This window comes from Quercus robur, chromosome 12 (assembly GCF_932294415.1).
Source record: "Quercus robur chromosome 12, dhQueRobu3.1, whole genome shotgun sequence".
NCBI lineage: Eukaryota > Viridiplantae > Streptophyta > Magnoliopsida > Fagales > Fagaceae > Quercus > Quercus robur.
Window position 1 is genome coordinate 14,795,195 of NC_065545.1, and position 25,731 is coordinate 14,820,925.

At 33.7% G+C, this 25,731-nt stretch overlaps 3 protein-coding genes and 1 long non-coding RNA gene across 7 annotated transcripts; 1 reads left to right on the forward strand and 3 right to left on the reverse strand.

Moving 5' to 3' along the window:
* Positions 1-745: 745 nt before the first annotated feature.
* LOC126710425 (protein DEHYDRATION-INDUCED 19 homolog 5-like) lies at positions 746-3,914 on the reverse strand. The gene is made up of 4 exons (XM_050410874.1): positions 3,551-3,914; positions 3,312-3,457; positions 1,830-2,077; positions 746-1,128 (listed from the first exon to the last, which is right to left on the reverse strand). Exons 1-4 carry the CDS (start codon positions 3,624-3,626, stop codon positions 1,020-1,022), a joined length of 579 nt encoding a protein of 192 aa, XP_050266831.1. The 5' UTR covers positions 3,627-3,914; the 3' UTR covers positions 746-1,019.
* Positions 3,915-4,245: 331 nt separating this feature from the next.
* LOC126710423 (syntaxin-42-like) lies at positions 4,246-11,238 on the forward strand. 4 transcript variants are annotated; one of them, XM_050410871.1, is made up of 9 exons: positions 4,246-4,582; positions 8,142-8,415; positions 8,954-9,043; positions 9,145-9,234; positions 9,521-9,598; positions 10,266-10,334; positions 10,424-10,489; positions 10,570-10,650; positions 10,889-11,238. In XM_050410871.1, the coding sequence occupies exons 1-9, from the start codon at positions 4,401-4,403 to the stop codon at positions 10,994-10,996; spliced, it is 1,038 nt and encodes a 345-aa protein (XP_050266828.1). In that variant the 5' UTR covers positions 4,246-4,400; the 3' UTR covers positions 10,997-11,238. The 4 variants fall into 4 exon arrangements, with proteins under 4 accessions (XP_050266828.1, XP_050266827.1, XP_050266830.1 ...); XM_050410870.1 differs by having other exon boundaries at positions 4,247-4,582; positions 8,139-8,415; XM_050410873.1 differs by lacking the exon at positions 8,954-9,043 and having other exon boundaries at positions 4,247-4,582.
* On the reverse strand, positions 5,809-6,711 carry LOC126710426 (uncharacterized). The gene is made up of 2 exons (XR_007649662.1): positions 6,367-6,711; positions 5,809-6,242 (listed from the first exon to the last, which is right to left on the reverse strand). It is a non-coding gene; the product is annotated as an uncharacterized LOC126710426 (long non-coding RNA).
* A 918-nt stretch (positions 11,239-12,156) lies between the features above and the next one.
* Positions 12,157-14,559, reverse strand: LOC126708179 (uncharacterized). Its single transcript, XM_050407985.1, has 2 exons — positions 12,610-14,559; positions 12,157-12,492 (listed from the first exon to the last, which is right to left on the reverse strand). The coding sequence occupies exons 1-2, from the start codon at positions 14,557-14,559 to the stop codon at positions 12,157-12,159; spliced, it is 2,286 nt and encodes a 761-aa protein (XP_050263942.1).
* Between the last annotated feature and the right edge of the window lie 11,172 nt (positions 14,560-25,731).

Here is a 25,731-nt window from a genome sequence, read left to right on the forward strand (position 1 = left end):
AGATTTGAAGATCTGCAGGCCTAATTTATCTTGTTATTTTCTCGTAGATCGATGATTCTTTGTAAGAGATAAATTGATTTCTAGATGGCTAAGATATGCATCTGATATTATCGCGGTATGCATGGTATACGAGGTCACTACATTTGCATCTGAATATCCGAACAGTCTCGAGTCTGTTGCATTAGTATTTGTTTGATTCATCAAAAAGGCTCCATGGAACTAAACCAAGGGGAGAGCTTACTTTTACACTTGAATTCTTTGGCTTCAGGCACAAGTTCTCAATTAAAATACAGACTAAGCTGAATTGGAATGATAAAAGTCAAGATGATTGTGTACCAAGGATTTAAATTTGAATAGAAGTGATATCATGACAAGATTGTCTATCATACTGCCTGTTGGCATCCTTCTTATATAGGTGGCTGATGAAGACAAATGCATGGAGCTATTTGCTTTTAACCATGCAGATTTATCAAGGTCGTTAAAAGAGGTACCCAAAGAAGCACAATATTATTAGCAACCAGGAAATTTGGGTCAAATAGTGATGGGTAGTCTTAAAGAAAACGTGGCCACAATTTTGAATGACCATTGGTTATATATTTGATGCACATTAAAAGAAGGGGGAAAAGATAAAAGAAATAGAGGAAAGACAAGAAGCAAAAATTATAATCCACATGGTTAATGCAGAATAAGTGGTCAATCAAAGGGTGTTTGTGTGTGCACGCATGTCAATCCTTGGTAACAGCAATTTCCAAAGAGTTAATTCTGTATTAGAGCCATAAGAAAAGTGAAACATTAAATAATCCCACCATGAAAATACAATTCTGAGACGGGAACTTAAAGAGTCTGGCTCTATTTGGACCTATGTGATAACATTAACTAGCAACATGCATTACATTCAATTTCCTATATCTAACTTGGGCCCTTTCTATCAAATGCATCAGCATATCTAACACAATGTTGATCATGGAAGTCTACATTAAAATTTGAGAAACTGATGACCAACAAGATATGTATCCCATTCATAAGCTGTCATCAAGGATGGCGGACAAGAATAGTCCCTGTACAAACTCGCATCTCCCAGCCTTCTCTATTTGGTCTTTGTCTGATAAAGGAATTAGCTGAGAAGTTCTGCAACCATAAAAGCACTATTAGTTTTGAGAGCAGTAAGGGAATTTCTATTGGTATTAGAAAATGTTAAACACCATAGCAAAACTTTCATCCCCATAAGTGTAACAGCATTAGTGTAAAATACTGATGGAATACAAACTATGTGACTAACATTTCAATCAGAGACATGAGAATCAGTTTATTGCAATAGTGAAGGAGTTCATCTCTATGCCTATAATTTTCTTTTGCAAGAAAATGTGTTCAATGGCTGACATGTTTGAAAATCAAGTTAAAAGCTAGATCATTTATGGGTACACAAAGAATTTTACAAAGAAACACCCAAATTAGGACTTCAATGAACACTTATGTATCAACCCATATCAAGCCATGTTTAATTTGGTGCAAACCATGACTTTCTGTCTTGGGCTTCTGTTAATAATATTATTCTAAAGCATTGGGAAATCATCAACCAGAAAAGCAGTACAGGATGCTAAAATCAGCCTTTGGCCTTTCTACTATGGCTTGAAAAGAAAATATGACATTGATGATCAATTCATTCAAAACCTTTTCATAAACATCAAAATTAGAAAACATACATCAAAAGAATAACCCTAATCAAGCAACTTGTGTGCTGAACAGATTCTAGTTTCTTATTTGATTAAAGACACCATCCAAAAAAAACATGCAAGTAACTGATTATGAATAGTGGGAGTCAATTATACCTATCTAATATTGTCTCCTCAGAGTTTTCATCTTCTAAGCTCACTTCAGATGAAGAATCAGGTTGCATACTTTCAGACTTGTCATCAGCAGGTGCATTGTAAAGAAATGATAGCAGTGGATCAGGCGCCATCTTAGAGGTAGAAACCGCAGGAGATGACCCAGTAGGAAGAGTTCGGAAACGTCCATCTTGAAACTCCTTTCTTGAAAAAGGATTTGAATAAGACTCACTTTTATAGAGTTTCAATTTCTGCCAATTGTAATCTCAAGTTAGGGAATCCAGAGCATAATATCAACTTATCATCATACCATGGAATACGAGAGAAGCATTACACAAATTATAATACAAGGAAAAATGGGGAGAAAACATGATGTCTAATAAATAAGGAAAAACCTGGCTAATAAATATTGAAAGGTTATCTCAATATAAGAATTTCTAAGTCAAATAAGAAAATAAAGGATATCTTAGAAATGTTTCTATGTTGTGTGTCCAACTATATTCATCCCCACTCTTGTACCGCAAACAGGACATACCTACAAATGAAGTGTGCTGATCAGAACTGTTTCAATATAGACAAAGGTCTAAGGGCTCAGTTTTAGGGGATGACATATTTCAATTAGAGAAACTAGAGTGGGGAAACTGCATGCTAGAACTACAGAGAGTCCAAATTAGACATAAAATACTACATATCAGGTACGATTTAGCAACTTCAGGTTCATCGAGAGTGGAAATGAACAGTAATGAGGTATCTAAATATGCTATAGTCTCTAAAATCATTCATCCATACTGAGCAAGTGATTGAGGTCAACATGACTCACAATGTCAGGCAGAACTTCTAGACTATGATTTGATGATAAAAACTTCTAGACTATGGTGAGATAGCTATAGGCTGTCCACACTTCATGGAAGCAAAGTTGGGCGGTGTAGCACACACCAGACCCAAATGAGGATTTTGAGGAAAAATGTCTTTATGTGAGCTTTAGGTTACACTAAAGGTCAACATGAAGAAACCTTCAACAACAACAACCAAGCCTTAGTCCAAAACATTTGGGGGTTGGCTATGTCTAAGGTTCCCCACGCCTTGTCTATGCTGGTTTAACTCTACAGTGTCCGCAAGCATAGGGCGCAGGCCAAAACACACATGAGCAAATAAAAAATGACAAGACACAATATTGAAAACCTAAAACCACAAAATCTAGATTCATGCAGCCAGAGTGCCAGACTCCATAGAATTGAGATGTAACGATTTGCTGAATTAGTTTAATACTAGTAGCTACACATTGATTCTCACTTAATCTATAGTTCAATCACATTAGCAAACACACAAAATACGAACAAGAGTAACATCAACAATATAATTCATCAACTCTTTAAAACAGCAAAAGCATAGCATTAGAAGCAGAAAAAAGGAAAGAACCAAAACAAATGAAAGATTCTAGAAATAATTACAACAAAACAATCAGATAAGATGGGAAGTACATACCCCAGACTTTGCTTCTATAGGATGCTCCTCATCAATATGGCAGCACAACCCAACCAAATCAAAATCCTCTGTACAAAATGGGCATGGATATTCTGTTTTTGACTCATCGTCACCTTCAATCTCCTCCTCCAAATCTATACAAAGATCTGCTTCAACACCCAACACATCAAATCCCATTCCAAAAAAATACCCAAAAACCAATAAAATATAAAGATTGGATTTTGAAAACAAAAACTAACCGGACAGAGTCTTTAAAGTTGATTGGTAGCTCCGTGAAGCAGTAGAAAAACCAATGCTCCAAGTATCATCCTCCATTAGAATTTCACCCAAGATTAAAAAATAAAATATAAATTTTTTTTTTGATTTTTATTCGAATATAGCTTGACCCAGATGCAAAATATTTCTGGGTTTTGCTGATTATATATATATAGCAAACACAAAGCTCTTTTCTTTTAGCCCTATTACACGGGGGTTTCCTTAACAAGCACGTGTGAAAGACCAACAAGTGTTAAAACCCAAGAACAAAATGAAACCAACGAGTAGCTTCAGATTATGGATGTGGCTAGAATCTTAGCAAACACGAATCTGACTTACCAATTGACCTTGGACTCTTTCTTATTTTCCATTCACTACCCCTAACAACCTTACTCAGATTATTCTTCGATTAGGAACCTTGTATACTTTTATACCCTCTTTTTTTTCATCATATTACAGTAATACCATCCTTTAGCCCAGGAATATATGCGAGTGCGTACTAAGGTCTTTATCGTCTTTTCGTTTATTTTTGTCGGTTTCTGTTTTTTCTCCCGCGAAATTTGTTGGGCCCATTGGGCCAATAACCCAAATTCATGTTAGGATATGGGCCACCGGGTTACAAGCCCATTTATTGTGAACGCGCAAAGGAAAGTAGCGGTTGGTTTGTTTGGTTTTTATTTTATTTTTTATTTCAGAGGGTCAATGGTTTTAATTCCCCGGAAATTTCGTTTCCTGGAGAATTCAATTCCTTAACCCTCAAAATTTTGAAATCCAGGAAAACCGGGTTCGAATTCTGATTTGAAATTTGAAATTCGTGTTTGTATCGTAATTTTAATGGCGACGAGGAACCGGACCGTAGTGTATAGAAGGCACAGAGACGCGGTAAAGAGCGTGCGAGCTCCGTTGTTTTCGTCGGCGTCCGGTTCCGGCGGTCCGGTGATCGAAATGGCTTCGCTTCTTGGTTCTAATCGGTCTTCTTATGCTCCTCTTAGCACCGAAGATCCAGGTCCATCAAGGTACGCCTCTTTTGTTATTAATTTTCAAAAAAAAAAAGAAAATTTTAATTTCTCTTAATTTCTTGTTTGGTCGTTGAGAAAGTAGTGGAAAAGAGTAGAAATAGAAGGAAAATTTGGAGTATTTAGGGTTTTGATTGTACGAAAGACGATCGGCTCCACTCAATTTAGCAGAATAGTTGTGTTAGCGTCAGTTTGAGTGAGGTTTATCGCAATTTTTTTTTTCTTTTCTTTTCTCTGTGTTTTTCTCGGCAACCAAGCAAATCCTGTGTAATACTAATTTCTTGTCTTGATTTTGGAAGAAATTTTTTGAAGTTTGAAACGAATGCATGGTGTGGCATTCTCTGTTGACCAATGATAATGAATTTTCATTGGCTCTTTGTGTTTCAGTTTATGGCTTAGGGATTTGATAGCAATTTCAAGCTTGCAATGTTTATGTTTATTCTCATAAATGATTAATTCAGCATAATTATACATACTATTTCAATAGTGGCAAGTTTTCTAACCTTTTATCCCCCCAAAAAAAAAAAAAAATTTTGTGGCAAGTTTAACTATACTAGGGCAAGTTTGACATTTGGGAATTATTCATGATAATTGAACAGACACACTTTGACTTCATTCTTTGTGATTGGTCTTTTATATGGCTTGATATAGTTTGAGGCTAAGGCAATACATTTAAGCGAGTCCTTTTATATTTAATTATTAATTAAATAAATTTATTTAATACTAACCAACCAAAGTGTTTTTTTTTTTTTTTTTTTTTTTTTGAGAATGAACCAACCAAAGTTAATTTGATGAATTAAACACATAATTTGATTAATTAATTCTAATCAAACTGAGGTTAATTTCATGTAGAGAATCAAATATCATATTTAACAAAAAGAATTGAGAATTTATTATTTTGTTAAAAAGATGGTTTACTCTACCTTGGATAAAGCTGTGTGTGGTTAAATAAAGTTGTAATCTAATTGCAATTTTGATTTTAGTGTTTGAAATAGAGATAGAGATTGTTTGGTGTGTGGCTATTTGGGTGATTATATGGCTGATGTTGACAATCTACTTTGTAGGATATTGGTTTACAAAAATTAAGTGCCCGTTTGTTTCGGCTTTTTGAGCCCAAAAAGCGCGTTTTGAAAAACGCTCAACCAATTTTTGCGTTTGGTAAACTCAAAACGCAACTTTTTTATAAAAGTTGCGTTTTGAGCATTGAGAAAAAATTGAGAACAAACGCGGAAGGATTATGGACCCTCAGGGGTCCATAAATGAAAACGCGCATAGCGCGTTTTGTATATTACCGTTGCAAATCCGAAAATTACCGAAATACCCATCAGTCTCTCACGCCCTCATCTCTCATCTGTCTTTTTTCTTCGTCTTCTTCCTCTTCGTCTTCCTCTGCTTCTTCACCGGTCTACCCCACAATCAACAAAACCCATTTCAACCTTTGATATTCCGAACACAGAATCAACAAAACCAAACCAAAAATAACTCAAAATCAACACAAAAACAACTTAAAATCAACTCAAATCCGGAAAACCCATCCCAAACCCAACTCAAAATCAACCCAAAATCCATAGAAAAAAAAAACCCAAAATCCCAAAATCCTTATCTTCAGCTTCAATCATCTTCATCTTCATCTTCATCATCATCATCATCATCTTCTTCTCTGGAGTGTGAAAAAAAAAAGAATAAAGGATGAGTTCTGGCGTTGGTGACGATGGTTCCGATGTGTTCCGATTTGAAGTGCTAAGAGGAAAAAAAAAAAAAAAAGAGAAAGAAAAGGAGAGAACCTTGTCGAGGTTGTCAATCTGGGAGGAGACGAGAGAGAGGACGCGAGGTCTCTTCGCAATGCTTTGGAGGTGACGGAGCTCCTCCAAGTCTAGCGCCACTTCATCCGCCATTTTCACTTTTGCTTCTCCAGCTAAACAAAACCAAAATTATTATTTTTACACTATCAAGTATCAACCGCGAGAGAGAGATAGTCTAGAGAGACCGTTTGAAGTGCTAAGAGGCAAAAAAAAAAAAGAAAAAAAGAAAGAGAGCTGGGAATGTTCTGGACTGAGAAGATGGTAGAGGAAAGAAGGAAAAAGGAAAAGAAAAGAGTGTGGCTGGTTACGTGGGTGGATGAGAAAAAAAGAGGAGAAAAAAAAAAAGGAAGTTGAGCCACGTGTGTGGAGAGAAAAAAAAGGGAGAAAAAAAAAATTATATCATAATATTTTCACAATATTTTTACAATAAATTTTAAGGTAGGCTATTATTAGCTAATATTGGTGAGAAAAAAATAATTTTTTTAGAAAGAGAAAAAAATAATTTTAATAGTATGTTAAAATTAAAATTACTATCAATTTTTATCACAATATTTTTACAATACTTTCACAATAAATCTTAAGTGGTAGATTATTATTAGCTAATATTGGTAAGAAAAAAATAATTTTTTTAGAAAGAGAAAAATTGATTTAAGTATGATGAAGTAATTGATTTAAGTATGAAATAAACTCACATAAAAAAAAAAAATTTGAAATAAATTTCCTTATATATACATTGTCCTTTTTGGTCATTTACCCCTCAAAAAGCCACTTTTATCAGCTTTTACCAAACACTCAGCTTTTTCATTATGCACTTTTTAACAGTTTTTACCAAACACTCAGCTTTTTGAAACTCTACTTTTTACATTATGCACTTTTACAAAACTCCACTTTTTCATTATGCACTTTTTCAAAAAGCTGAACCAAACTCACCCTAAGTCTCAAGCCATTAGGGAAAATTAATTTTCATGCACATATACAACTTATTTTTTCCTAAGCACTTTTGGTCTAATAGTTTGAAGGTGAGAAATATAGTGCACAACCCTTTTTTATTTCTTAAATTTTCATAAAATCTTGAGCCATTTTTATAATAGGAGTGGGGGCTTTTTATAAAGGGTTTAGGACATTTTTGTAATGAGGCCTTAGGCCTAGGCCTTGAGCTGGCACTGATATCAAGTGGCATATTGGTTATAGAGGACGGGATCTTTGTTACTTCGTCAGGATATGAAGGCAATGGAAAACTTTGGATTTGGGGGAAAAATCATGCCCTTATTAGGCAAATTATGAAATTATTTTTCATTTTTATTTTTTGGTACTGACTCTTTATGTAATTGATTGATGTTTTATATCTATCACAGTGTAATTGTAAGAAGACAAAGTGAATTTTTTTATTTGAGTGGTTGGCACCTTATGATCTTCAAGTCGGAAAGACGGAGTCAAGGGAGAGTGGTGTCTGGCCTCTTTATTTGTTTTCTTATTGTATGCTTTTTCTCTTTTTTTAGTGTTTAATGTTGGTCTTTTATTTTTGGGCTGTGATTTATTATACATTTGTATATAGGCACATTTCATTATTAGATTTTAGGCTGCCCCATGCACCTTTTCATTACTTGAGGTGTTTTCAACTTCTCACTGTATGTTAGAGGAATCATGTTTTTACATTTTGCCTTTTAGAAGCCATTTCAGGCTTTCAATAATCAAAATTGTGTTTTGAAAATGCGTTAATCTTCCTAATTGTATGACTTGTATTATTTTTGCAGTAGGGATGCATTTACTGTGGGTCTACCACCATCTTGGGTTGATGATTCTGAACAAGTGGCTGCAAATATACAACGTGCTCGGGCCAAAATGGCTGAGTTAGTCAAGGCTCATGCCAAGGCTTTAATGCCCTCATTTGAAGATGGCAAAGAAGATCAACATCTAATTGAGGCTCTTACCCAAGAGATTACAGATATATTGAGGAGGTCTGAGAAGAGATTACAGAAACTTTCTGCAAGTGGATCTGCTGAGGACTCAAATGTTAGAAAAAATGTACAGGTATGATTTTGAGGGTCAGTGTACTCTTTGAGAATAATTTTACATGGTTTTTCATGTAGCTTTGAAATCATGTAGTTTAAGATTTACTCCCTCTAGGGTTTCATTGATTCTTTGTAACTTATTGCATTTAATATTGTAAAAGTTTCTGGATATTAAATGCTGTTGTATATTAGTGGACCAGATTGATTTAGTCTTTCCCACATATGACATCAAAATGAAAAAAAATTATAAGAGGGAATTATGTTTTGCTGCTGTAGTGCAATGCCTATGGCTGTTGTAGTACTATTCTGAGTAATTTGTTTTACTTTCAATCATATGCTCCAATCTGTACACATTTTTAACTGAGATCCTACCATGCATGTGCTTCTCACTCCAAAAGACCCACCCCATCCCATTCTCCTCCCTCAGTTTTGTGGGTGGGTCCCCATTTTTCTTCAGTTTTTTTTTTTTTTGGATTGGGTTGGGTTGGGTGGGGGTGTTGAGAATCCTAACTGATTTCTCCAACATGCATGCAGTTTGAACCATCTTTGTTTTGTAGCTCCTTTGGGCTCATGTGTTTGGAATACTTCCCATTCAGTCAAGTTGCATCTCCTTTGGCTTGCTTAATAGAATCCTTACTTGCAAAATGGTATAGCAGCATTCTTGCATTTGATCACATGCAATTATCTGGAGATACATTTGATGGTTTTTTCCAATGGATTGACTCACTTTTTAATATTCTTCTGACAGCGTTCTCTTGCAACAGACCTGCAGAATCTTTCTGTGGACCTACGGAGAAAACAGTCAACATATTTGAAACGTCTGCAGCAGCAAAAGGAGGTCTGTGTACATGTTGGTTATAATAACTTGCAGGGTTTATCTGCAGTCAATCTATAGAATTGTACTTAGAACTGTTCTGCATACTTAGCTATCCTTGCTTGCTTTGAATTCATGCAAATTCTCTTTTTCTTCCTTTCTTGTGGTTGTGGACTTTTGTAGACTTTATTTTTAACTCATTGCAATTTGATATTTGATGCACTTAATAACTGAGGAATTAGTTGTTGATTTTATACTACCATTTTTATATGAATTTTTTGTATTTAGCCATTCATATTTTGTGTTGTAGGGACCTGATGGGGTTGATTTGGAGATGAACTTGAACGGAAATAAATCCAGATTAGAAGATGACGAATTTAGTGATGTGGTATGGTGTATTGCTGTTTCTTCTTTATCGTTTCCTTCAGTAGGATGTAGTTGTATTCAGATATGGGAAATATCCGCCTGTGAAATTACTCATCTTATGATCCTTCCCTCCATGATTGTGTTCGAACATGCCAATAAACTCTAGCTCAAATGGTATGTCCTCCCCTGTTAGAAATGGTGGAGGGTATGGTTGTGGCCTTGTAGGTTCAAAGCTCATTGAGTGCATTTATAAACTTACCAATCAGGGGGAAAAAGGTTGGGTTTGGATGAATGGTAGATAAATCATTTCCAAAAATTTCCCCCCTTGATTGTGAAATCCATATTTAGAATGAAGCAGATTTTATTATATAAATCTTATCACCTTTATATTTATCCAAAAAAAAAAATCTATATCACATTTATTGTTGATATTTGATCTAAGTTGGGACTAGTTGGAACCAGGTTTTCTAGTATGCTAGGCCTGAATCCTAGTGAGTAGTGACTATATCTTTACAAATTTTATTTTTGGTTGGTAACTACTTTTTATTTAATGAAAGAATTTTCCCTTATCATATTTATTTTTTGTCTTTTGATTGCTTGGGGGTTGTTTGAAAGGGAGGGAGGAGAGGTTGGTTGTTAGATAAATGAACTTGTATCTATTTTGTTGGTTTGATGTTTGGTGAATCCAGGGTTTTAATGAGCAGCAAACGGTTAAGATAAAAAAGGGTCAGCAGGAAAGAGAAAGGGAGATCAACCAGGTAAGTGAAGGTGCTTGACCTGTTGTCTGAAGATCAAACTCTTTGCTTCTTTAAACTTTGAAAAAAAGAAAAAAAAACCTTGTTTGTAGGTTGTGCAATCAGTGAACGAGCTAGCTCAAATAATGAAGGACCTGTCAGTTCTTGTTATAGATCAGGTCAAAGTCACATCTTTGTATTATGTTATGGACAGACTTAGCAAAACAGGGTGACTAATGAAGTTAATATCTTCTAGCAGGGCACAATTGTTGATCGCATAGACTACAACATTCAGACTGTTGCTGTATCAGTTGATGAGGGTCTTAAACAGCTCCAGAAGGTTCTCTCTCTCTCTCTCTCTCACACACACACACACACACATGCACATAAACCAGCCTTCATTTTTTAATATGGGTTCTGCTGAAGTTAATGTATGTGATGTGTACATTAGTTACTGTTATATACGATTTTATGTACCATTTTAACGATTGGTCTTCTTGTTGTGTGAGTAACTAGCTGTTGACATTAGTAATATGTCTATTTGGCATGCTGTCATACTGAGTGTCATGGAATTGCAGGCAGAGAGAACACAGAAGAAAGGTGGAATGGTGAGGTGTGCGACGGTGCTTGTTATTATGTGCTTCATCATGCTAGTCCTTCTGATACTCAAGGAGATACTCTTCTGATCATGATAGTGTAGCCTGTTAGTTATGTCGATACCAGAGGAAAAAAAGAAGATAAGGTAAACTGATTGCGAAATACTTTTGAGATAGATTGGAGCTTTTGTAACTAGTACATTGATAAGAATGTTGCGGAGAGGCACGTCACTCACATTGTGAGGACATTTGTATCAACTCCATGCAAAAAGTTCAAAGTTCAAATTAATGAAAAGTCGAAGGCATTTTGCGATTTGCGAGTGCATTTGTAATTGTAGATGAAACTTGGAACTCTTAAGTCTTACCTCGATTTCATAACTTCATTCAAAGAATTGGTGAATCATGTTGTAAACTCGTATGTGTTGTCAACATGATTCACCAATTCTTAAGGGAAGAGTGGTTTATTATATTAAATTTATTAAAAAGACTAAAATTGTTCGTAGCTAGTCCAATTTGTTGGACTAACAAGTGAACTCTCATTGTCATAGAAATTTGTTTGTTTATGTTTGGTTTCAAATATATTGAAAGTCTATTCTCCACACTGCTATATCAAACAAATAATAATAACAACAACCAGCCCCATCACAACAACAACTAGCTCCATCACACGCCCGTGCGATGAGGCTTTTTTTGTAGAAAAAAAAATTGTGTTTTTATTTTATGACAAAATTTAGGTACAGTACTTTAGGTGTCGTTCTTTAAGTTCTTCTCTTAAGATTCAGTTATATGGCTACTTAATTAAAACATACTCTTCTATTCTGTGAGAAAAAATCCACATGGCAGAATCTTAAGAAGAGAATTTAAAGAACAACACCTAAGTAGGAGAATTACCTTATTTTTTAGGTAATGTTTTAGTGGGAGTTATGGTTATATTTTTACCGGATTGTTTTTTAGTTTTGTCTCTACTTAAACATAGAGGGTGTAGGGCTTTTTTGAAAAAATAAAAGAGTATTTCAAATTGGGGAAACTCAACACCTTAAAAATAAAAAATAAGAAATCGAGTAATGGCTTTAAGTTTTATCTTCCAACGCCTTATTAGATTCCCGTGGACTATAGAAGATGTGCATCATTTAAGTTTGGTAGCAAATAAATTAAAATTCGATTCTCAACTCTGCTATATTTAAAAAAAAATATATCTATTCTTTTTTTTTTTTTTTGAGAAAGAAACTGAATTTCATTAATAGAAAACCTCAGCCATAATCGGCTAAAAGAACAGATACAATGGGTGGGGGAACTTCCTCCCTCCAAACAAATAAACCGCTAACATGTTTCGCATGTCTAGCAAAGCTGTGAGCGATAGAGTTCCCTTTTCGCTTAACATAAGAAAAATTACAATTAAGAAAAGAGTCTGCATGAAGTTTTATTTCCTCAATAAGGTTACCAAAAGTAGCAAAGGACTGCTTTGCGTCTTGAAAGGCACGGTTAATGATCTCCGAATCACCTTCTAGAGTAATGGAGCTAAGATTCAGCTCCTTCGCAAGGAGAATGGCCCGTCGAGCTGCTGCTGCTTCCACCTCTGCCACTGTCTGAGGAAGGGTAACCCTTTCAACACTGGATGCTAACACTCAGCCTGCACTGTTCCTGATAACAGCACCTAGTCCGACTTAATTAGTTTCACGAAAAACTGCTCCATCGTAATTTACTTTCAATGTGGCACCAGAGGGAGGGGTCCACCGAGTATTTGAGTGAGGAGTAGTCTGTGGTGGGGTTGATTTCACTGGTTGGGCTCGGTAATAGTCCTGCAATTGCTGCTGAACCTGAGCTAAGGTCTGCCCGAGTGGAAGAACAGCCTTACCAACTCTAACTTGATTCCGTCTATGCCACAAGGACCACACCACCATGGAAAACACTTCCAGGTCCATGTTTGCTTCAATAACGTGAAGTATGAGGTGCTGGAAATTTGAGAAAGTCCTTGTGTCCCTGAAACTCCAAACTTGATCGGACATCCACACCTCATCAAGGCAAGAACACGACCACAGAGCATGTAAAACATTCTCGGGTTGCATTTTGCATTGATCACAAGTCTCCTCTGTCAATACCTTCCTCTGAACTAAGCTGGTCTTGACTGGTATAGCATTCTTTGCTGCCCTCCACAAGAAATTCCGGACCTTACTTGGGATTGACATGCTCCAAATAAATTTCCAAAGCTTCTTTGGAGGGGTAGGAGTAGAAGTTCCACCATCCAATAAATCTTGGTCTCGGGAAAGGAAGTAATAGCCTGACTTTACTGTGTATATCCCAGATTGAGTATGAGGCCAAATCACCTTATCTCTGGCTGAGGCACTTCCAAGTGGAATGCTGCTGATTAGTTGCGCCTCCTCTGGTCTAAATAAAGCCTTCAGTAAATCCACATCCCAGCTTCGTGTATGTGAATTGATCAAAGTGCTGACTTTGATTTCTGGGAAATCAATTCCCATGGGGTTAGTAACTTTTGGGTCAGAGGTGGATGGAAGCCAGGCAGTACCCCAAATGCTAATATCCTCTCCATTACCCACTCGCCATCTTGCTCCATTCTTCAGCACTTCTCTTCCATGCAAAATACTTCGCCAAGCGTAAGACCCCTTGACAGAGTCTGAGGCTTCCAAGATTGAACAATGTGGAAAAAATTTTGCTTTAAAAACCCAGTAAAATAGTGACCGGTCATTATGCAGCAGCTGCCAAGCTTGTTTCGCCAAAAGTGCATAATTAAACAAAGCTAAATCTTTAAAGCCCATACCTCCTTCCCCCTTTGGTTTACACATGGTACTCCATTTCACCCAATGTATCTTTCTTCGATCACCCCTTTGTCCCCACCAGAATTTTCTAACAAGACTTTCAAGCTCATTGCAAAGCCCTACCGGTAATTTAAAACAACTCATCGTATAGGTAGGAATGGCTTGAACGACAGCTTTAATGAGAATTTCCCTCCCAGCTTGTAAAAACAATTTCTCCTCCCACCCTTGCAATTTCCTCCATACTCTTTCCTTTATATAGTCGAAACTTGCTCTCTTCCTTCGACCAATTAGAGATGGCAGCCCTAAATATTTCTCATAACTTCTAATTTCAGGAACATCAAGGGCCTCCTTAATATGTTGCTTCCTCTCCGAAGTGGTAGACTTGCTAAAGAAGATTGTGGTTTTACTCTTATTTATATGTTGCCCCGAGCATTTGCTGTAAGTATCCAGGATCTCCAAAACTTTCTCACATTCCTGAGGAGTGGATCTGCAAAACAACAAGCTATCATCTGCAAAGAACAAATGGGTTAGTTTGGGGCCGTTTCTGCAAAGGGAATAACCAGTTAAATCTCCTTGTCTTGCTGCTTGGGAGATAAGACCATGCAACCCTTCGGTACACAACAAAAATAAGAAAGGAGAGAGAGGATCTCCTTGTCTGATTCCTCGTGATGGTTTGATCAGGCCTTTAGGTTCCCCATTCACCAAAATAGAGTTAGATACCGATGTTACTCCCACCATCATCAATTGTATCCACCTTTCTGTAAAACCCATTCTTCGCATGACAGCCTCTAGAAAGGACCACTCCACTCGGTCATAAGCTTTGCTCATATCTAACTTTACTGCCATATAGCCTTCTTTACCGGATTTATGATTCTGCATGCTATGAAGACTTTCAAAAGCAACTAAAATATTATCAGAAATAAGGCGACTCTTTGTAAAAGCACTCTGATGTTCAGTAATAAGTGTAGGTAAAATTTTCTTCAACCTATTAGCCAATTCTTTAGAGAAAATTTTATATAATACGTTGCATAGGCTAATAGGCCAAAATTCTGATACCAACTCCGGATTTTGAACTTTAGGGATTAGGGAGATAAAAGTATGATTCAAGTGGGGTGGGAGGGTGGCTGTGTTGAGTAGAATATATCTATTCTCAACTTTGCTATGTTTATGCTTTGTACACGATAATACACAAATACAGTTAGAAGTAATATTTATACGATTCCAAAATTAAAATTTTCTATGTATAAGTCTCACACTGTAATGGGTCCATGTTCATGCTTTGCACACGATAATACAGTATGAAGTAATAATTATATGACTCGAATTATTAAAAAAAAAAAAAATTATATGACTCCAAATTTAAAATTTCTTATCTTTAAGTCTCACCGTCTAGTGGGTCCATGAAATCAAGCCCCTAAGTGTCATACTGTCAATTTTTTATTATAAATATATATATTTTTTTTAAAAAAATATATATATATATATATAATAAAATAAAATAAAATAAATAAATAAAACCAACAACCCAAATAGTATTAATAATTGATGAAAGTTTTTAAATAATAATAACTTCTATAAATCAAAAGTCCTAAATTACAAAAATTTTAAAATAAGAATATAGTTCCTGTAATCTAGATTTAGTGTGTGAATACTCAACAAAGCAACCATAATATACATAACCATAGAAAAGAAAACTCAGTTCTCACACGACACAACAACAATAGCCAATAATAATAACAACAACAAAAATTTCAATAATACAAAGCCTAAAATAGCCAATACTATTTCTAAATTTAAGCGTGATTGGAATACAAAACGTGATGGGGCTACGAAAACAATTATGAAAAATAGACAAAATTTAGTTACAAAATTAGTTGTATCCTAAAATTACAAACTTACTCAATATTTTTTTTATTAGAGATGAATTTTAACAAATCTATCATTAAATTGCATCTTTTTCTTATATCCTCCATACTTGCAAAATTTAGAGAAAATTAAAGATAAATAGCTATGTCATCAATAAATTATTTAAATTGCAAGTTTTTTTTTTTTTTTTTTTGATGAGACAATTGCAAGTTTTTGTAGTTTAAAACTATGTACAAAATATATACTTATAGATCATATAGTAAATAGTATCTGATTGATACAAAATTTGACATGTGTATTAATAGCGTAAAGAGCATGCAACTCAACGGTTAGATTTTCAAAAAATATAATATATTTATTTTATTGAGTAAGATTGTAGCTTAAGGCTACAACTAATTTTGTAACTAAATTTTGTCTATAAAAAATAAAACTTAAATTGACAATTTTAAGTAATTAACCTTTACTGCCTTCTTTTGTTATGTACCATGCCTAGCAGCCATAATGACACAATTAGTGATATCCTCCCCAATTTCAATTTTATTTTTGTATCCACTCACCCATTTTTACAGAAACATAGTAAGAGTGTGATGTATTTTTTTTTTTTTTTTTGATTGAAAAAAAGTTAAGTCAATCTTATTCAAGTAAATCAAACTGAAATACATCTTCCAAATCAAGTAGTAACTCTTTTAACCACACATCAGTATCTGTAGCTAAAACTACTCTCGAGTGGGCTAACTTATTGCCCCCTTCTTACATGTTGAAAATTACAGAACTGCATACAGACTTTTGCAATCCTAATGTCTTCAATGATGTGCCCAAACAAAGTCCTATTTGACTTGGAATCATTAATAGCCGAAACAACCTTCAAGGAATCTCCCTCCACTTCCGCCTGAAAAATGCTAGTCTCTTGGCAAAACTTAGAGCTTTTCTTGCAGCCAGCGCAGGAACCATATCTACTGACCTAGAGTGTGTTGTGAATCTTAAGTTTATGAACAAAAAATCTGTGATAAAATAATAACCAAGTGATCATATATCAACACTAACTATGTCATGTAGTCAGTTTCCCCTTAAAGTTCACATATTATAATATGTATGTGGTCTTATTCAGGTTTTGTTAATTAAGATTTATGACTTTATTAATTGACTTCCTTTCGTCCAACTTTTAATTTAATTTATTTATAAAAAATTGATAAATCGTTAATTAGAATAGGCCAAAAAAAGACAAAGCTTAACCCCCCCCCCCCCCCCCCAAAAAAAAAAAAGGAGTTGACGAAGCATTTAACAAAAAAAAAAAGTAAAAGTAATTGGTGTTTATATATTCTTTAATATATATTTTTCCTTTGACCAACAAATTTACATTTTAAACAATAATTAGACACTTCATATCCTTGCAACCTTAATCTAATTCCGTGAAACTGGAGTGGGAAAATTTGACATGACTCATGACACGAATTTTGCAGATTACGGGTTGAAGTTTAATGGATTCATATCATATTCGGGTTGACACGACTGACTTGTTTAATAAATATGACGGGTTCGTGTTTAACCCATAGAACCCGTTTGACTTGTTTAATTACATAACAATTTATCAATACACCAATCAAACTAAGTATATAAATTTATTGGTTGTTGTAGTTTATTTTCTTTGACATAGTGTGATTGATTATTTGTGATATTAAGATATGTTTTAATTTTAAATAATTATTTTAATGCAATTCCTCATTAGTTCTAAATTTTATATTAAAAAAAAAATTGTTTCATTTTTTTTTCTTTTTCTTAGTTCAAATCAATTTGGTTAATACTAAAATTTGTATTTTTTTTTTTCACTTTGATAAAATCCGAGAAATGGGTTGACAAAACTAACCAATTTAATAAACAGGTTGTGTTAGGGTTGAAATTTTTTTACTCGTTTAATAAATATGTCGTGTTAGTGTTGACTCATATAGTTAAATACTCATAAGTCGACACGACATGAACCCGACATGCGAACACGAATTGCCACCCCTGAGTGAAAGTGCTTGATAATCAAATGGAATCTAAAGAATAATGAAATAACTTTGCTTAGTGTTACTATTGGATTAGCAGTAAGTATGATTTTCAATGTTAAAGTTATAACAATAACAATTTTTTATAATTTTTTTTTATTATTTATAAAGTCTTAGAAAAAATTCCCTTCCCTCTACCCTCATGCGTGAGTTTAACTACAATAAAAATTTTCTCAAAAAGAAATTACAAAAAATAAAATAAAATAATGTTAAAAGTTAAAATCTTTTATCAATTTTGTTGTGATTATGGTGAAATAATAAATATTGATTTAATTAAAACTGAGAGGTTCTCTACCTAATCTTTTCCATATTAAATACACATAGGACAACCTAAATAGTACAAACAACCCCAAAAGTCATGATTCATGATGAAAATGGGAGAGAACCAAGGAAGGATGTGACAAGTATCTCTAAAAAATCTAGTTGGGAGCAGGCCAACTAGAGAGATAAGGGAAGGAAAAATTCTTATAAAAGGGGTGAAGGCTACCATAGAGTGGGGGTTGAAAAATATCAAGAAAAATACTCAGAGAATGGTAAGATAGAGAGAGAGTGTGATTGTATTTTTGATTTCCTTTCTTTCCTTGTTGATTCCCCATACCTCGGGAAAGAAATTTGTGTGTCACGAACCTTCTTATTTGTAATCCTACTTTCTTAATCAGTTGTTTGAGCTTTCCGTTGTAGAATTTTCACATTGTTTTTGTGATAAATAAATTGTGCAAGTTAGTTACCCATAAATCCTACTGTTTTGACCAAATAGTGTTTCTTAATAGTGTTTTTGACCCCCACAGGTAATGTCAATTAAATATCAAAATTATTTATTAAGTTTCTGTATATAGACTTTATTAATATACCTTTTCAAGGTGAAATTATTGTATACTCCCGGAGTATCATAAATGTGTACTCTCTCCTCTCACATGAATGGTGGGTCTCACTAATTAAATTCATGGTGGGACCCACCATTCATGTGAGAGGAAGGAATACGCATTTATGGTACACCGGAAGTACCTAATAATTTTTCCTTTCCAAGTTGTTAGAAAAATAGATTTGTCAATAATTTGTTAGCACACTCGTAACCATTTTTATTTCTTGATAAACAATTTAAGGTTTCAATTAAGTTGTATTTTCATTTGTTCAATATTTTGGAGATCTTCTTTGAGATAGTGTAAGAATGCAAAATCCAACTGCATTTTTTTTTCTTTTTGGAAAAAAATCAATATTCATTCTTCAAGGGCCTTGGGACCCTTGATAACTTTTTTTTGGAGAGATGGCGTCTTAGGACTAAGTCTACAGCCACCTTGGAGGTAACGTTCCAATAAATTGTTTGGAACAACACACTTTAGTTTACATTTAAATTTTAGTCACACATTTCAAAATTATTATTATTAGTATAATAATATTTATTTATTTTTATTTCTGCTCTAAAAATACATATTTAAAAAAAAAAGAAAAAGAAAAAGCATTTTAGACTCGATTGTCCAATCAAACACTTCAATTTTTTTCAGAATGTATTTTGTACCTAAAAATTTTTGAGAATGCATTATTTAGTACCAAACACAACCTAATTGATAAGAGAAGTGTTACGTGCACAATATTTTCACAATAAATCTCAAATGATAAGTTGTTATTAGTTTTAGTTTGAATTTACCATTGCAATAACAACTTATCACCTAAGATTTGTTGTAAAAATGTTGAGTATATATCAATTATCTTTCTCAATTGTTAATTCTAATCTTTATAAAATACAATAAATCTCAAATGATAAGTTGTTATTAGTTTTAGTTTGAATCTACCATTGCAATAACAACTTATCACCTAAGATTTGTTGTAAAAATGTTGAGTATATATCAATTATCTTTCTCAATTGTTAATTCTAATCTTTATAAAACACAACCTAATTGCATTCATATCAAAGGTTCTAAAAAATTAGTTTTTAGCTACTCAAAAAGTTACTTTATCTATTTTAATATCTTAATTTACAATACACTCAATATCAAATGTTCTATTTTAGCATACAACATATTAATATAAACAATTTCTACCCACATACACCCATAAAAACCATTCCACAGCCACAAAACAACTACAAACAATCGCACCCATGACCAAACACCCAAACCCATAACCACAAAATAGCCATACCCACAGCTAAAACCCATTTCACAAACAATCACACCCATGACAAAACACCCAAACCCACCACTGAATTCAACGACCCATGGTGACAATCAACCCAGCCACACCATCATTAACCACAACTACATAGCAAAAAGACCAAGCACAACTAACTACAACCACAAACCAACACCACTGCCACCCACTCCCACAACCCACAAAACCCACCGATCTCAACAACCCACAACCCACGAACCTAGAACACCAACGATGATCTCAACAACCACCACACGCCAAAGCCACACATTGATCTCTACCGCTATTGCACACCTAAGCTGTTGTTGATCTCAATACCATTACTAATTTGGAGCAGGAAAAAAAAGCCCTTGGTGGCGAGGCGGTGAAGAGAGAGAGAGACAGAGATGGAATAGAGAGGAGAAGAAAAGAGAGAGAAAAGATTGTAGAGAGAGGGGCACAAGAAAGACAAATAAGAGATAAAAGAGAACCGAAATACTGAATAAAATATTATTATCTTTGTATAACTCAAGAGCATTCACATTAAGGGTGGTATAAATATTAAAATGCTATTTTTAGCAACTGAAACCACAAAAATCTACTCCATCAAAGATGCTATATGCTAAAAAATTTGACACTTACTACAGTGAGCTCTCATAAATGACAGCGCAATGTAGCAACATGTTATCATTTTTTATTAATTTCTTTCTTTCTCTCTCTTCTGTGCTTGTCTCCTTCTCAAGTCTCTTCTCTCTCCTCTCTTACTTCTCCTCTGTCACACCATCTCACCCAACCTTCTTCCTCTCCTTCTCACTATCTCAACCAACTCTTTTACCATCTTCTTCCCTAAAATCTCACAAGAAACACCCACACGTCGCAGCAAATTACCCAAAAAATCTACGGCAAAGTCAAACTCTCTCCATTTTGCCATGCATCTTTGGTTTGCTGCTACAACCGCCCTCTTCACAAAGGATTCCATATCTGTCTCCTCCTCCGCTCAAGCTCCAGCTCAAAGTCAAAGTCAAAGTCAAAGTCAAATCTCATCCCTCGATTCTCGTGCAAGAAGATTTTGCCATGTCTGCGGATTCTCGCCTCCCTAGTCCTAGAGGCCTCCTCTGCAATGTTGGAGCCAGCGCCATTGTCGGTACGTTATTTTGTTTGCTTTCCGAGAAAATCGACAGAAAGAAAATTTATATAGAGTTTGTCTTTGTCAACCATGTTCAAAGCTTTGATTCATTTCATTTTGTGGTATAGGGGTTATTGTAGCCCAACCCACTTGCTAGAGAAATGGACCTTCATAGATTACAAAATTTTAAAATATTCTAGAATTTAGAATTTACAAAATTTTAAAATATTCTAGATATTAAAAGATTTTAAGATTTGCAAATTTTAAAACCTTTTATTTTGTATTTAAAATATTTTACGCATATGAAAAATATTCATAACAATGTAACCATATTTTGCATTAATGCATTTAGCATGCAATATTATGGTTAATATTTCATGATTTTGGCATGATTATAGTGCTATTATTACAAAGAAATCAATTCAATTGAGACTAAAGTTGTTAAAAAAACAAATATTAAACTGATGGCTTTATAAAGAAGTGTTGAGATATTGGAAGAAATTAATAACTCTTCATAAAATGCTTCTGACTTGGTTAACCTCCATATAGTAAAAACATCAATAGTAAATGTTCCAGCTTCAAAAGATACATTCTGTAGGATTCTATGCAACTAAAGATTAAGAAAAACTCATACTTTCGTTGCCATATATCTCAATAATAACTTTGAGAAACATATGTTGACGTTCCCTTGTCAAACCATCTGTTGCTTAACATTATCATCTTTTTTTTTTCCCCCTCTTTCTTCTTCATTAGCGAATTTAGTATGATTTATATTTCTTTTCTATTGCGGTGGACCTAATCTTGTTAAAAAGTGTTCTCCCACCAAATTTTGAATATCTGACACAATACTGCATGCCAAATAATTGCATGTGCTCTCAATGTTTCCATTACCCAAGAAAACTGGACCCTTAACATCCATGCTTTGTGTTTTTGTTGGTTGTTTACCCTTAACATCCAAGTGAATAGTCGTTGAGGTGAAGATCAAGAATGTTTCAAGAGAATTGAGGTTCTCGATTCTTTCAAGGTGGAATTGAAACCAAAATTTCGGTTCTAAGGCATCAATGTAAGTTTTCTTTTGAAACTCTAATTTTAGATTCTAGAGAATATGTGGTTGTGCAACATATGAAGTAGATCCATGTTTTAATTTTGCTACTTATTTCATGTATGAAATGCATGTGTATTTTCCCAATAGTCGGTATTAGATCTTATTCCATCATTTTGTATGATTCACATATTGTTTGGATTTGAAAATCAAAGAAAATAAGTTTCTTGATGTTCAAAAATTTTTAATGAAATTTTCTTGCATAATTTTTCTAAAATAATAAATCATGTTCTTTGTTGTAGAAACATGTTAGAGTTAATTATCAATGATTTGATTTGAGTGAGAACATGTTTTTTATTTTATTTTATTTATCTATTTCTATTAAGATCCAAACATGAATAACTTCATAGTTTACTTATTCATGTCGTGTCTATATTCATGTTTGTGTTTGTGATTATTAGGTGACAAATTACAAATTACAATGGATTCATATTAGCGCATACTTAGCAAGCTCAAATGCCATGACCATCTCTTTGGTTTAAAAAAAAAAAAAAAAAAAAAAAAAACAATAAAGAAAGAAATAGGTTGTCCTAAAATGACCTGCAAAGTTCAAGATGGCTTCTAATAACGGAACCATTGAAAGCACTTACAATTACTTGGAAAGCAATATTGTTTTGGATGTTTAGAATTTGCTAGGAGACTACTTTTGTAAGATGTTAGATCAGCCATAGAAAAGAATTATTGGTGGACATTCTAAATTTTCTAATCAAGGAGAAGAAGAAAAAAAACAAAATGAAAAAAGAGGATGAAGTAAAGCAGAGGATTATTTGGAAGGGGGAACGTCATTAGGTGTTTCTCAATGTCATTACTAAGTTAAATGACAATAAAAGTACAAATCTTTTCTTAATTTTCATTATCTATTATTGAATGCTTTCATTAAAAAAAAAAAATTTTGAGGATAATTTTGTTTTTTTCAGAGGCTATTGCCAAGAACATTTTGGAAAGAATGCAAGCAAAGGGATTTACAGACATGTCCAGGATGCAAGTACATTACCATCTTAACGTACAGTTTTATTTTTCACAGGTAGTTATATATATTCATATTGTATATATTTTCATGAAATGACACTTGTATTTTATGAACAGAGCTATTGAAAAATGCTAAAAAAATGTTGTTGATGGTAGTAATATTGTGGGTGGATGTGTTGTTGCCTTCAATTCAGATGTCAAGCCTTTGTGTTAGAACCCCTTTCCCTCAATTAATTTCATTTAGATGGTAATAATATACAGTTACATTATTACACGCACACGCAATGAAATTAATTATTGAAGTAACTAAATGTATTGTTGCAATAGACTAAACCCAAAATAATAAAAAAAATTTATTGCCATGAAAAAGAGTAAGCAATAGCTTATTGCAATGAATATATTGTTGTAGCAACTTATTACAACGGAAAAAAAATTATTGTAATAACTCATTGCAATATATTGCAATTAATTTCATTTAGATGGTAGTAATATACAGTTACATTATTACACACGCGCAATGAAATTAATTATTGAAGTAACTAAATGTATTGTTGCAATAGACTAAACGCAAAATAATAAAGATAATTTATTGCCATGAAAAAAAGTAAGCAATAGCTTATTACAATGAATAGATTGCAATAAATATATTCATTGCAATAAGCTATGAACACAAACACAAATATGAATATATTGCAATGAATATATTGCAATGGAAAATGTTGTTGTAGTAACTTATTACAACAGGAAAAAAATTATTGTAATAACTCATTGCAATATATTGCAATTAATTTCACTTAGATGGTAGTAATATACAGTTACATTATTACACGCACACGCAATGAAATTAATTATTGAAGTAACTAAATGTATTGTTGCAATAGATTAAACCCAAAATAATAAAGATAATTTATTGCCATGAAAAAGAGTAAGCAATAACTTATTGCAATGAATATATTCATTGCAATAAGCTATGAACACAAACACAAACATGAATATATTGCAATGGAAAATGTTGTTGTAGTAACTTATTACAACGGAAAAAAAATTATTGTAATAACTTATTACAACAAACAATGTTGTTGCGATAACTTATTACTAGAAATTTGTTGTTATTGTACTAAGTCATACTTCTTGCAATGATTGCAAGGATTATTTTTGTTGCAATAATAATATTTTTAAAATGTAAAAAATATCTGTTTGCAGTAGCTTTATTGTAATGATACTTTTTGTAGCAATTACCTATTGTCAGAGAGTTTATAACAATAATGCATAATGATTTTTTTTTTTTCAATAAAATCTTATTACAACAAATTCAACTTTATTGCAACTAAAAATATTAGGCTAGAATAGATACATCTAGCTCATGCATAATAACTCACGTACAAACATGAACTTGATTAATTATATATATACATGTATAATACTACTATATTAGATACATATTTGAAAAGACATGTTCAATGCACTTAATTATCTAAAAATCATATTTATTCTCCAACATCAACATCTTATCCACAATTAATTAGAGTTATCAAATATTGATTCTTCTCCTTAGGAAGTTTTGGAAATCCTAATATTTTCTACGATAGAGAAAATTTTGAAAATGGAAAAGGGAAAGATATTATTCAAGATTGGAACTGCATGGATGAGGATTTGGTAGAAAGGGTGCTAAAAGGAAACTTGGATTCATTGAACACAACATGCCTAGATGTAAAAAGATTATTGGACTGAAGATCAAGGCAAAGATAGCCTTTGGAAGATGTAGAGTATCCTAAGAAGAGGCATTCTTTAGTTCTAGGTTCAAGTTTATGGACATTTTATGAACTGAGGTAAGGGTAGCAGGCACAACCAAAGACCATTAATTGAGAGAGATCAGGATGTGACTTGTACAATTTGTACCAAGGGGAAACAAAGTGAAGGACAGAAGTAGGAAGCAAATTGATTAAGGAAATAGCCGTTTGGACAGCATATGACTAGTATGCAGTGGAAATGGAGGCTTGAGATAACAATGTAATAGTAGTTTCAATGATATGTCTATGTTTTCTTTTAACTAAGCCATTTTGCTGAGGAGTGTATGGACAAGAGACTTGATGAACAATACCATTTCATAATAGAAAGGATTTAAAGACATTTGAGGTGTACTCTCTTCCTCCATCAGACCTAAAGGTCTTGATTTTGATAGAGAATTGTGTTTCTACAATGGTTTTAAATTGAACAAACTTAGAGAACACCTCAGATTAAGCCTTAAGAAAGTAAAGCTAGGTAAATCTTGTGAAGTGATCAATAAAAAGCACATAGTATTTAAAACCATTTACAACATCAACAGGAGCAGGTCCTCGCACATCAGAATGAACAAGTTTAAAAGGGGAAGAAGCAGTAAATTGAGACTTTTGAAAAGGCAGATTATGCATTTTTCCATGTAAGCAATGTGTACAAGAATGAACATCATCAGTACATTTATTCTTTACAAAATTAGAAATAGGGAAAAGATCATAGAGAACTTGATCATTAGGATGTCCAAGCCTCATATGCCATAAAGTTTTATTGAAAGTAGTAGATTTAGCAATACTATTGCAGTGTTTGGAAGACAAAGAAAGATGGGAAGCTTTGTGAGGGTAGATGGGGTAGACTCTACCTTCACTCTTGCCCTGGTAGAGCACCTTCCCCATGGCCAAAGCCTGAATGGAAAGAAGATTCTCATCAAAATAACACTAGCACTTGTTATCATGACAAATCTTATGGACAAATGCTAAGTTGGAAGTTACTGAAGGGACTCTAAGAACATTATTAAGATAAAGGGCAGAATTAGAGGAAGA